A 13,110-nucleotide genomic window follows, 5' to 3' on the forward strand; every position below is an offset into this window, starting at 1 on the left:
CATTGCACCACTTTGTAACCCTTGTGCTACATGAATGCAAAGGGGGTACACCCCCCCCCCACCCAAGCAGGTGTTAAAACTGCCGAAAAACATTTTGCAAAGAAATCTCTTAGATTTATTTGTGCCATTTTTGTTGGCCCCCCTAACAAGGGAACACCAGGCTTATAACGTAGCGCAAAGGGTTACAAAGTGTGCGCAAGTGCATTGTGCCGCTTTGTAAATCTGGTGCGGCGATTTTGGCCCCGTTGGGCCACAATAGCATCATAAAATGTGACGCTAATGTTGCGCAAGGAAGCGCTAGGGGCTCTTAAGTCTGCTCCTTTGTATTTCTGGCCCCCTCGATTGCATCAGCCCCTCACTACGATGAACATGGGAAACTTAAGAGCACGGGGCAAGCGAATGGAAGTAGTTTGATTAGCAGAACTCTAGGGTGTTATCGAAAATCTGTATTCGCCTTGCTTGTGTTTAACTGAGAGGAATCAAATGAAAATGAGTTTTAAAACAACGTTTGAGTAACTTAACCTATCCTGTTGTGGAAGATGGAATCCTCTACTTACAATTCTGACTGAAGGTTTATTGGCTCCCCCCCCCCCCCCGAAAGTGTTCCAGTGCACATTACTGTATTTCTAAGTAGGCTAATGGGCTGATTTGCCTCACCTTGTAAGATATGTGCCATCACTACCGTCAAATAGTAGTGCCCGGGGACATAATGGCAAACTCGGGCTGCAGCCACCCGTGACCAGCGGCGCGAGTAAGCTGGCACCAGAGAGGGCCAAGGGGAGAGAGGTGACTTGGCGCTGCAGGGTCCGGCTGGCTGTGCTCAACCCCCCGCTTCTTATGGCCGAAGGAAGGAAAGAGCTGCACGGATTCGTCATTACCATGCTTGTTTTGGGGAGCATGCCCTCGGTGTTTCCGGTCCCAGGTGAGTGCGCAGGGGTTGAGCCGGAACCAGGCTCACTCACTGGCCCTGTGGGTCGTCTGGCACACAGTGCTTTAAATGGGATGGTTCTGTCCGGTACTGAGTACCGGCACTGCTTAAATTTGAAAGGGAGAGTACCTGCACTTCTCAGCACTGCTGCAATACATAAAATGGGAGAGTACCGGCACTTCTCATGAGCAAACGGGTACTCTAAGTGCCTGCACTTCTAGATTTCCATTTAGGGCACTGGCAGTTCCCACTGTGTGTTTAATTATCAGCCGCTGCCACTGACTGCTTCCAGTGACAAACTGAGGCGACTTATGGAACAGAGAAATAAACATGATGGGCGGGTGGACAAGGCCAAGCGGAGAAGTCAGTGTGACCTGTGTAGAGGCCGGGGTCAGCGTGCCCTCTTCCAGGCAGAAGTAAGTGTACATTCTCACAGACTGGCGTCAGTGTGCCATCTTCCGGGCAGAAGTCAGTGTGCCCTCTTCCAGGCAGAAGTCAGTGTGCCTTTGTACAGGCATGCGTCTGTGTGACCTTTGTAGAGGCAGAGGTCATCGTGCCCTTTTCCAGGCAGAAGTCAGTGGGACCGATGTAGAAGCAGAGGTCAGTGTGCCCTTTTCCAGGCAGAAGTCAGTGTGCCTTTGTACAGGCAGGCGTCTGTGTGACCTTTGTAGAGGCAGAGCAGTGCTTAATTTGTGATTCTTGTTTCCGGTGCGCAGCACCGGCACTTATTTTTCTGCCTCAAGCATTTCCTGCAAGGAAAAGACACATATGGGAAAGACGAAGGAAGAGTAAAACGAAAAAGCGTCATAAAGGGCGAAAGCAGAAAGCTGCAAGAGTGAGCTGAAGGGGTGGCTTTAAATGGACTAATGAGGCCCGAGATGGCTTAAGGATTAGGCTGCCTCAGTAGTCAGTGCTCGCACTTTTAATTGAAGCAGACGCGTTTTTAAGAGGAGAGCTTTTAGCACCGGCATATTTTTATTTACAAATTAAGCACTGAGGCAGAGGTCATTGGGCCCTTTTCCAGGCAGAAGTCAGTGTGACCAGTGTAGAGGCAGAGGTCAGGGTGCCCGCTTCCCTTGAAGTCAGTATAACCTCTTACAAGCAGACGTCAGTGCGCCCTGTTACAGAGGTCGGTGTGCCCTGTTACAGGCAGAAGTCAGTGTGCCCTCTGAAAGTCTGTGTGACTGGTGTAGAGGCAGGGGTCAGTATGCCCTCCTAGAGGGAGAGAACAGTGTGCCAGTGAAGAGTGAGAGAGCAGTGTGCTGACTTACACGAAGGAGACAGTGTAACCATAATGAGGCAGCAGTCAGTGCGGCCTCTTACAGACTGGAGTCAGTGTGCGCGTGAAGTGGCAGAGTTCAGTGTGTCCTCTTACAGGCAGAAGTCAGCGTGACCGGGGTAGGGGTAGATATCTGTGTATTGTACTGTATTGCATTCATATGGCGCTTACCACCCTTATGTGGGTCACTGAAGCCTTTGCCTACATGAGTAGCATGGTACGACATGTTGGATGTGTTGTTGGAAGTGTGTTGTCTTTGATTTGAACCTACGTGGAAAGTGTTTCCATGGCCTGTGTGATGACCACTGATGAGTGGGTATCCTATTATGGGACGCAGTGCACAGCAGTGGGTTGGATGATGAAGTGTGAGTGACAGATGTGCACTTTATGGTGTTCAGTAAGCTGGCAGCTTTGAACGCCTTTGCAGGTCCCTTACGGTTTTCTTAGGTTCATAGTCCACTTAGGTGGTTACTGCACTGGGTTGCCCATTCTGAGATATTTTGTTTAATGTTTATGGTCCTGAGTAGGCATAGGATGGAGGAAAACATGGATCAGAGATCTGCTTGGATGGAATTTGCCATTACCATCCCATATTTGATTGCCCTTGTGAGATGTAAAAAGGGGGTCATAACATATAATTAGTGTGGTGTGGGCTTTTTGCTGACTAATAATGACACATACACATGCTGTAGTTGCTGGCCCGTCTTTATTTATAGCATCCGTCCGCGCCGCGCCAGGACACGCGGAACACGCTACAAAGTATAGGAGAGCCCGGATGGCTCTCCGGCTGGCTCTCTACATCTCTCCCATGTTTTACTCCACACAGAAGAGACGTGTTTAAATATATAACATAATCAAAATTAAATAACAGACCCCAAAGGTGGAGTGTGAAAGAGAAGATAAAGAAAAGAAAGAAACAAAAGATAATCCAGTAGGAACAAACTACAAATACAACCAGAAATGTTCACTTGCCACAGAAAATGTCCTCCTATCACTGACACCCGTCACCAAAAGTGTTCAGTCTACAGACGATGATACTGGACTACAGTTCATAACTGATCTGCTTTACAGACAAAATCTTTCAGCTGACTGTTGGGAGCTGGGTTGGGGCGTAAATTATACCTTGCACTTCGGGTGAGCAAACGTCCATGTCCAGAATCACCACATGGCAGGTCTCGCGTGGCAGGCACCGCCACAGGGGCACTCACAGTTTCTTCATTTCTGCTTGGCGAGACGCCCAACGCTTCCTCCATCTCTCCTTCTTCTTCCGAGGGGACAAGGACTCCTGCTTTACGAAAGTGTGACACATTCCTCGTAACCTTCTGTCTACCTCGGGCAGCCATTGTCATTGCCCCTTGAATGCCAATGATTTCCCAGACCTCAGGTTCAAACGGTGTTCGGAACTTCCCTCCTGCCTGCCGATTCTTCACTACCACCCGATCACCTTCCTGAAACTCTCTACGCCTTGTTCGCCATTTTTTGCTGGCTTTCTGATTAGTAATTTCCCAGCGCCTCTGGGTGGCTTTCACATCCAACGCAGGTGGCTCCCAGTGTGGACCAGCTGGGATACAGTCATGTGGAGAGACTTTGAACATCAAAGCTGCTGGGGCACATCTTCTCTTTGTTCCACACCTATCCTGAGGGCTCTATTTAGAGTTCGCATAAATATTTCAACATCGCCGTTCGCCTGAGGTAAATACGGCATGATCTTGCAATGACGAGTGGCCAAACCATCAAGGTAAGAGTGAAATTCTTGTCCCTGAAACGGGGGCCCATTGTCTGTCCTGACCTCGTCAGGGAGCCCAAATAACGCAAATGTCTTTTGGAGTACTGGCCGCACATTTTCAAACGCCGTAGAGGATATGACCTCAACCACGGGAAACTTTGTATAGGAATCTATCAGGACGACCGTCAACCGCCCATCTGGGAAACTCCCAAAGTCCATGCTCACTTTTGCCCAAAGCTTCAGACTGGCAAGTTCTGTGACTATCGGACAACTGCAGATGTGATGATACAGGAGTGACACTTCCCCACCATTTCGTCAACTTGACTATCCATGCCAGGGAACCACACTTTGGCATGCAACCTAGCCTTAGTTTTTGCAGCACCTTGGTACCCCTGGTGTGCTAATTCTATCACTCGAGTCCACAAGCACTGAGGAAGTACGATTCTCCTTCCCCTCAGGACCAGTCCTTCGCTATCGGTGGATAGCTCATCACGCACCCTCCACATTCCTTGCATAGCCGCTTTACTTTCTGGGCTAGATACCTTCGTCTTTTCTAGGAAGTGCTTCCATCTCCTGTGGTCTAACGCCTCCTTAACTAGGCTCAGTACCACATCACCCTTGGTGGCATTCACAATGTCTGTTATGAGAAGAGCATTGGGACATGCGGACTGCACAACCATACTGACAAAGACGTCTGTGCTTTCTTCATCTTGCTCTTGGTGGGAATCCAATATTTTCGGGGTCTGGTGACGAGATAAATAATCCACCGTATTATTCACCCCTGGTCGATAATGACCGTGAACAGGTAAGGTTGAAGTAGAACAGTCCACCGTTCAATTCGAGGAGGTGCTAAACGTGGGCTTCCCGCAAACAGTGAAACTAAGGGCTTATGATCAGTTACCACTTGGAATTCGTGCCCATAGAGATATAAGTGAAAGTGCTTGCATGCCCATCGAATTGCTAAGGCTTCCCGCTCAATCTGCGCATACCGTGTCTCAACTGCAGACAACGCCCTCCTGGCATACGCAACCGGAATCCACTCCTGATGTCTCAGTTCCTGAAGAAGAACGGCCCCACGCTCCACAGGGCTCGCATCCACCACCACTTCCGTCCGTTTGAGACGGTTAAAGTAAGCCATGGTTGACTTATCCAGCAACGCTGCTTTTATGTCTTCAAATGCTTTGTCCGCAGCCGGGTTCCACTCCCAGCGGTGTTGTCCTTTGGTGAGCTGTCGAAGAGGCTCTGCCATCGTGGCAAGCAGCGGTATGAACCTCCCTCAATACGTGGCCATTCCCAAGAAACTGCATACTTCCGTTGGACTTTGGGTAATTGGGGCTTGACGAATGGCCTCAGCTTTGCGCGGATCCTCTTGTAGACCATCCTTTGAAAAGATGTAGCCAAAGAATTCCACAGACGTTTGATAAAACGCACATTTCTTCTTGTGAAGTGTCAGCCCCGCTTCCACTAGTCTTTGCAACGTAGCCCCTAGATGGCAATGATGTTCATCTCTTGTCCTGGAGTGTATCAAGATGTTATCACTTAAATTGATCACCCCCGGCAGCCCTGACAACGTCTCCCTAATGGCATTCTGGAACACTTTGCGGCCGAGGATACCCCGAAGCTCAGTCTCTTGTAGTGCCGGAGCCTCACACGTGTTGAGAAAGTGGTAATGTTTCTGCTATCAGGGTCCAGCTTCAGCTGATGATAGCCAGCGTTGAGATCCAGTTTTGAGAACCATTGCGCCCCGTTCAGATCTGCTATGATGTCGTCCATGGTGGGCGTTATGTGTCTCTCCCTCCGGATGGCTTTATTGGGTAGGCGCATGTCAACACAGAGGCGAATAGCTCCGGGCTGCTTAGGTTTTGGCGCTATCACCAAAGGCGAAACCCATGGTGTTGGCCCGTCTACCTTTTCTATGACTCCCTGATCCTCGAGCAGTTGTAGCTCCTTTTCCACTGCTGGGTGCAGATGGAACGGCAGACAGCGATGTCTAAGAGCGATCGGGGCGACACTCGGGTCTATGTGGAGTTTGATGCGTTTCCCTTTTAGCCGTCCCAACCTCTCAAAGAGCTGCGGAAACTCCCTGATGAGGCGTTCCACCTGAGAGCCATATACTTGGCGGGCAAAGAACATCAACTCCAAATCCTCCGCAGTGTGACATCCCAACAGGGTGCCTCAATCTCCTGTTACCACATAGAACTTTGCTTGTGTCGAGCGATCTCCACTGGTTACTGACACCTCCACCGTGCCTTTCAGAGGAAGGGGCTCCCGTCCTCCATAGTTGTATATCTTGGTGGCAGTTGGGGTGAGAGACGATGTGGGAGTTAACTGTTGGAACAGGGTCTCATCCATTACGTTAACTGACGCCACGTGTCGATGAGTACTGATGCTAACGTGCCGTTGACTTGTATGTTACTCATGGGAGGCGGTCTCTTCTTTTGTTATCTCCCACCAGTAAATGAAACGACAAAAATGTCCTCCTCCTCGTCTTTCTCAAAGACGGGTGCTCCAGAGGCTGTACTTTCTCTCAACTCTTCAGTCTCTTTGGTTACACTCCGGACGTTGGCGTCCTTTCCCTTTTGATCTCCTTGCTTGTTCCTTCCGGATCTACACACCTTTGCAAAATGATTACATTTGCCACAGCGATTGCAGGATTTTCCTTTTGCCTGGCATCCCATTGTTGCCTTGTGTTCGTACCCGCAGCTCCCACAGGCACGTTCGCGGGGTCTAAAGAGGTTTGGTCTGCGTCCTGGTGTTTGACGTGCCTGAATGGCATCTACTTGGTCTTCTTTCACCTGGATTGGACGTGTAGACGAAGCCGCTGCCAATGACTGACCTCGCACCACCGCCATGGCTTCTGCCTGGACCGCTGACAGTTCGTGAGAGCGTGGAAGGATTAGAATTTCGTCGAGGGAGATACCTTGCTGGCGTAGAATGAGCTTTCTTAGAGCGTTGGACCGGCACCCTTGGATAATCTGAGCCCTGATCTCTTCTTGCTGGTTGAGCCCTACGCACAAGCTTGCTAGCTTTCTCAGTCTTGCGTAGAACATGTCCATTGACTCAACCTCCGTTTGTTGCACCTGTCGAAGTTTGAAGCGCTCATAGTCTGAGTTCAGTTGGGGATCAAAGTGCCTGTTCAGAGCTGCCACAGCCGCATCAAAGTTAGATTTGTCCCCGGTGTCTGGGAGTGAATCAAACAACTCTTGCAATTCATCTCCGCCCATCAGCAACATTAGTGACCTGCGCACCGCTCCATCCGTTTCCCTTGTGGCACAGACATAGTTGTCTAGTCGATTTAACCATAGGCGCCATCTTGGCGCCGCTGTGGCCGGATCAATTAGTTGGCTGAACGAGGGTAATTCTGTGACTGAGGAATGAACACTGTTGTTTAGTTGTGCAGGGAGCTGGGGATTTTCTTGTGGTGGCGCACTCATGTTGTTACTCTATGTGTACACTGTCTGGATGGCTACAGCTCTTGTGTGGAGCTTATTCTTCCAGTGTTTGCTTTCCCTTTTTTTTTTTTTTTTTTTTAAACACCCCTAGGTTGTTTTTTTTTCTTTTTTTTACTTAGTTCAACTTTCCTTTTCTCCCATTCATCCCCCTTTTTAATGTCTCTCCCACTCTTTTGGTTTTCACTTTCCCCCTTCTTTTTTTTTTCTTGTGTGTAATATTTCCTCTTGAGCTTCTCCCTTGTTTTTCTCTTTTCCTCTTTTGATTGTTTTTTTTCTTCTGTATTTTCTTTATAACTCGTGGAGGGACACACCCCTCTGCTGCCGTCCACCGCTCACTCTCTGGGCCTCCTCCTTTCAGGAACACAATCGGCGTTCACTGTTGCCATTGCTCGGGCAACAGACGCCTCGCGTTTCAAGACTCTCCCTTCCTGCTTCGTGGTGTCCCCCCCTGGCGTGCGCAGGGCGGGGCTCACCCTCCGGACGGAGAATCCTTTTTCCTGGCCTCCGCACGCAGGACAGGCTTGTTTCGGGAGGCCGGGAGCCCGAGCCGCCATCGTTGTTGTGCTAGGGCAGCACCGCACAGACCACCACTGCGCGGCCTGGTCCCGGCCCAACAAAGGCCACAGTCGTGCACTCACCGCAGGACGCCGCACGGCCGTTCCGGCCAAGGTGAGATGGTGGCAATACTGACGGCGGCGGTACCAACGAACGTACATCTGCTTGCCGATGACGGTGGGTGGGGGAGGGGGCTTTTCCACACTGCTTCGGTCGGTGGCGTCGGGTGCACGACGTCTCGTACCTCTCCCCTTTTCCCTTTTTACACTTGCATGTTTCGTGACCCGCTGCTCGGCCATGTGGGTAACTGTGATCCCGCTCGTCGCCAATGTAGTGTGGGCCTTTTGCTGACTAATAATGACACATACACATGCTGTAGTTGCTGGCTCAAGGGGGAAGTGCGTCAGCGCAGCCCTGTCTTTATTTATAGCATCTGTCCGCGCCCCGCCCGGACGTGTGGAACACGCTACAAAGTATAGGAGAGCCCGGATGGCTCTCCGGCTGGCTCTCTACAATTAGTTGGGACCACCTGCAGTGGTGAAGTAAATTAAAGCCCACTGTTGACCAGCGGCATATGACAGATCTCTTCAGTTATTTCATGCATGTTCAGTCTGTGATGGGTGGTTTATTGCTATAGACTGGTACAATACTAGGTGATGGATATGAATCATATTGCTTTTGTGTACGTGAGTGTGAGTATCAAGCAATATAAGCAATTTATCATGCAGTGTATGAACTACAAACGACTGCTCAGCCACTGAGTGTTAGGGTATTAGAGTGTGTTATATATTGTGATGTACTGTACTTGCATTTAAGACTGCTTACAGGCAGACGTTGGTGACCAGTTTAGAAATAGCTGTCACTGTGCTCTCATAAGAAAGCAGACAGTGCACCCTGTAGAGAGGCAGAAGTCGGTGTGCCCTCCTACAGGCAGAAGTCGGTGTGCCCTCCTACAGGCAGAAGTCAGTGTGCCCTCCTACAGGCAGAAGTCAGTGTGCCCTCCTACAGGCAGAAGTCAGCATGAGCTGTGATGTCAATGTGCCCTCTTACATGCAGAAGTCTGCATGACCAGTGCAGAGGCAGAGGTCAATGTGCCCTCTTACAGGGAGAGGACAGTGTCCCAGTGCAGAGGCAGAGGTCAATGTGCCCTCTTACAGGGAAAGGACAGTGTGCCAGTGCAGAGGCAGAGGTCAATGTGCCCTCTTACAGGGAGAGGACAGTGTCCCTGTGCAGAGGCAGAGGTCAATGTGTCCTCTTACAGGGAGAGGACAGTGTGCCAGTGCAGAGGCGGAGAGCAGTGTGCCCTCTTACAGGGAGAGGACAGTGTGCCACTGCAGAGGCGGAGAGCAGTGTGCCCTCTTACAGGGAGAGGACAGTGTGCCAGTGCAGAGGCAGAGGTCAATGTGCCCTCTTACAGGGAGAGGACAGTGTCCCAGTGCAGAGGCAGAGAGCTGTGTGCAGACAGTGTATCCATAAAGCGACAGAAGTCAGTGTGTCCCTTGCATGGCGGAGACAGTGTGTCGATAAAGGTTCAGAAGTCAGTGTGCCTTTTACAGGTAGGAGAGAGTGTGTCCCTAAAAATATATAACTCAGAGTGACGTCTTACAGGAAGGAGACAGTGTATCCGTAAAAACACAGATGTCAGTGTGACCTCTTACAGTACAGAGACAGTGTGTCTTTAATGAGACAGAAGTCAGTGCCTCTTACAGTATGGGGCAGTGTGTAAAGAGGCAGAAGTCAGTGTGCCTCTTACAGTACAGAGACAGTCTGTCCGTAAAGACAGAAGTCAGTGTGCCTCTTACAGTATGGGGCAGTGTGTCTGTAAACTGATAGAAGTCAGTGTGCCTCTTACAGTACAGAGACAGTCTGTCCGTAAAGACAGAAGTCAGTGTGCCTCTTACAGTATGGGGCAGTGTGTCTGTAAACTGATAGAAGTCAGTGTGCCTCTTACAGTATGGAGACAGTCTGTCCGTAAAGACAGAGGTCAGTGTGCCTTTTACAGGTAGGAGGAGTGTGTCCCTAAAGAGACAGTGTGACCTCTTACAGGTAGGAGACAGTGTGTCCGTAAAAAGACAGAAGTCAGTGTGACCTCTTACAGTACAGAGACAGTGTGTCTTTAATGAGACAGAAGTCAGTGTGACCTCTTACAGTATGGAGAGAGTATGTCCGTAAAGAGAAAGAAGTCAGTGTGCCCTCATAACGGACAGAGAAAGTTTGCGCATAAAGAGACATAACGGATGGAGACAATGTGTCCATAAAGCGACAGATGTCAGTGTGCCCCCTACAAACAGAAGCCAGTGTTCAACAAGTGTATAGTAAGGATCATGAGTATATCCGTCTACCCTAAAACTTGTTTCTTATTGCGAGTTTGAAACCAGTTTACTTTGGGAGAGATATAAAAATGAAGGCATCAACACTGACATTTTAGCCATAAAATACAAAATGGGACTAAACAAAATATTCTGAGACAAAAGACCAACCGAATATGCAGGCTTTCCGGTGAGTGGATGTATAAACACGCCCCTGCTCTTTAAAACTCTACCTTCTACCCTACTACTGTGTTTTACCTCTTTGCTTCCACTTCCTTCCACTAGTTTCTTCACCCTCTTGTTCCTTCATTCCAAGGTCTCAAACCTCATCTTAAGTGACCTTAAATTCACAAGGTGGAGTCATATGGAACACCAAATACATAAATAGTTGAATCTCTGTGTGTTCATTTATTAAATGTATTTTTATAGCGTGGGCTTCCCAACATCAGCAGTGGACCACGTCACAAGTAACAGATAAAACAATAAAAACATATGTACAATAAAGGTAATAACTAAAAGGAATAAAGAACATTTATTAACATTTCTAGATATGTTTAAAATGGGTGTTTTAATTATTTACAGTTGTGAGTCCGAGGTGTTTAGACAGTTGTTTCAATATTCTTGGTTCTTGGCAGGAGAATGCCTGATTTTTAACTCTTGGTAATTATTGTGGTTTCTGTCCCGAAACATAAGTGGAAGCCAAACTGAGAGTTTCTAACCGTGTGGTGCTTTTCAGCCCTTGGAACATATATAATCAGTACCAGATGTAGCCCCTTTTCTTCGTTTCAAGGCTGCACCACCAGTATGCACCTTAAATTATTCCAGATGCCATTTGGGTCAACCCATATCACACAACATGATGGGGCTTATATGTTTGAGCTCGGCTACAAGATGGACTGTTCATGGATCTATCTGTGGAAGCTCTGCCCGTGTCACAACAATCTCATTAACAAAGTGTTTCCTCCTGGCTCCAGGCATGATACACCACATAGCAATCAAGACTCGCCCGCTGTTGGTCATGTGCCATGTCCAGGCCTTTATTGGATACTGGATCCTTATTACATAGGGGGACTTACTACACACTATCTCACTCCCTACAGTCATAGTCAACTTACTGAAAATAACCTGTCCGAGGCCACCCTGAAGAGCTGCAGAGAAGCATTATTCCTGACCTATCAGCTGCCCACTGGTGCCATCCAAAGTGGTCTCTGTTTGCCACAGGCTTACTGAAAGGTCTTGAAGTCTCTATCCGGCATATCTGGTTCTACCCATGGACGCCATACATTTCTGTTGCCATTCCGCAGTCATGATCCCCTACCACTCATGGGTACGTTCAATTTTATTTTGTAAATACATTTTAGTGAGGTTTTGTACCATTCACAAATACATGATTGGTGTAAGTATTCATTTATCATAATAATACTAACAGAAAGAAGGAAACTACCCGACTTCCCTGACATATGAAATGTCAATTGCTTTGTTCTTGCAGACTTATCACAGTAAATTGTTACATTATATTTGGTGTGGTCCCCTTGTTTCCACAGCTCTCTCCTGTTTCAGTCACAGTACTTTGTGTCACAGTTAAAGGCTATCTTACTTAAACACATTCAGTGGCCTCAATCTAAGAGGGTATGTCAGTCCTCCCTCTTATTCTGCCATGCACAGCGGCAGCACCATTACTAGACCCTCATAAGATTGTCTCTGTCTTTGTCCAAGTGGTCAATGGACTTTTCCAAAGCCACGGTTTCCCAAATGTGCCGGCACCACCTGCTCGAGTGTGGGCTTATCGGTTGTTTCCAGTGTTTAGCAATAGTAATCCCCACTGTAAGCACAAGCGGACAAGTCATTCGCCAATTACTCAACATTGCTCTCTCTCAATCTACCGGACTTGCACCCATTTGTTGCTGTGTGAAGGGACATTTTGTGTACCTTTTCAGGCGTTGGATACCACCCCGCCATGATCTCTAAAGCTGATTCTCTATGGTGTACTGGTAGGTTACATTGATATACACCCCTCTGTAGCTTTTGCCATCTTTTAAAGGGTATGCTACCATGCAGCACCTTATTTGTGGGGAGCTTAACATTTTGTAAATGGCTGATATCCGCCCGTTGGCGCCATGGATGTGGCGAGGTCACGCCCCTTGTGAAAGTGGCCGTATAGCAGCCTCCTTTATCTGTGGTTGCAATACTCAGTGACGAATCTGCTGATAGCGAATCTTTCCTGTCTAGGGAGGTTATATATGTTCCTTCAGTCTACAAATGATCTTATCTCTTAGTTTAGAAACATGCTCACTGTCATATGGCAGCCCCCTGCTCTCCAATGCGGATGGGAAATCAGTTCTAGTGCTGGTGTAAATTCTGGGTTAACAGTGTTTATGGACGTCATTTAGAGGTCACCAGTGGTCGTACTTGCGACCCCTGTGTTACCCTTATGATCGCTGGGCTCAGCGGTGGCAAAATCAGTGCACGGAATACATGAGCAGGTCACCCTTATGGACATCATTTAGAGCTCCAAATTCCTTGTTTTTTGTACATTTTTTTTTAACTTTAAAAGTGGAATAATTATAATAATATATTATTCACTATTAGTGTAGTAAAATATGGAGCACAATCAGTTGGAATATGACCCTCCCAAGCAGCTGAGGTAAGTTGAAAATGCTTCTATATGTATGTTGAGCGCATGGGTGTGCATTGAGAGTGTGTTTATGTGAGAGAGAGAGAATGTATGTGTGATGGTGAATGTATGAGTAAGCACGTGTGTGAGTGAACTTAAAGGTCACATGGAGCTTGATGTCACTTCTGCTACCCCTGGCCTTTTGGTGAATTGAAATTCATGCTAGTATGGAGTTAGAGGAGAACGG

General features: G+C 48.2%; 1 protein-coding gene across 1 annotated transcript in view; it reads left to right on the plus strand.

Annotated features, from left to right (window-relative positions):
- Positions 1 to 792: 792 nt before the first annotated feature.
- Positions 793 to 13,110, plus strand: part of LOC138258737 (epithelial cell adhesion molecule-like) — a 56,280-nt gene continuing 43,962 nt past the window's right edge. Inside the window, exon 1 of the mRNA XM_069206008.1 lies at positions 793 to 922. Coding sequence (XP_069062109.1) covers positions 838 to 922 — 85 coding nt within the window. The 5' untranslated portion in view covers positions 793 to 837. The remainder of the gene's footprint in view (positions 923 to 13,110) is intronic.

The sequence above is a fragment of the Pleurodeles waltl genome, chromosome 9, assembly GCF_031143425.1.
Source record: "Pleurodeles waltl isolate 20211129_DDA chromosome 9, aPleWal1.hap1.20221129, whole genome shotgun sequence".
NCBI classification, from domain to species: Eukaryota; Metazoa; Chordata; class Amphibia; order Caudata; family Salamandridae; genus Pleurodeles; species Pleurodeles waltl.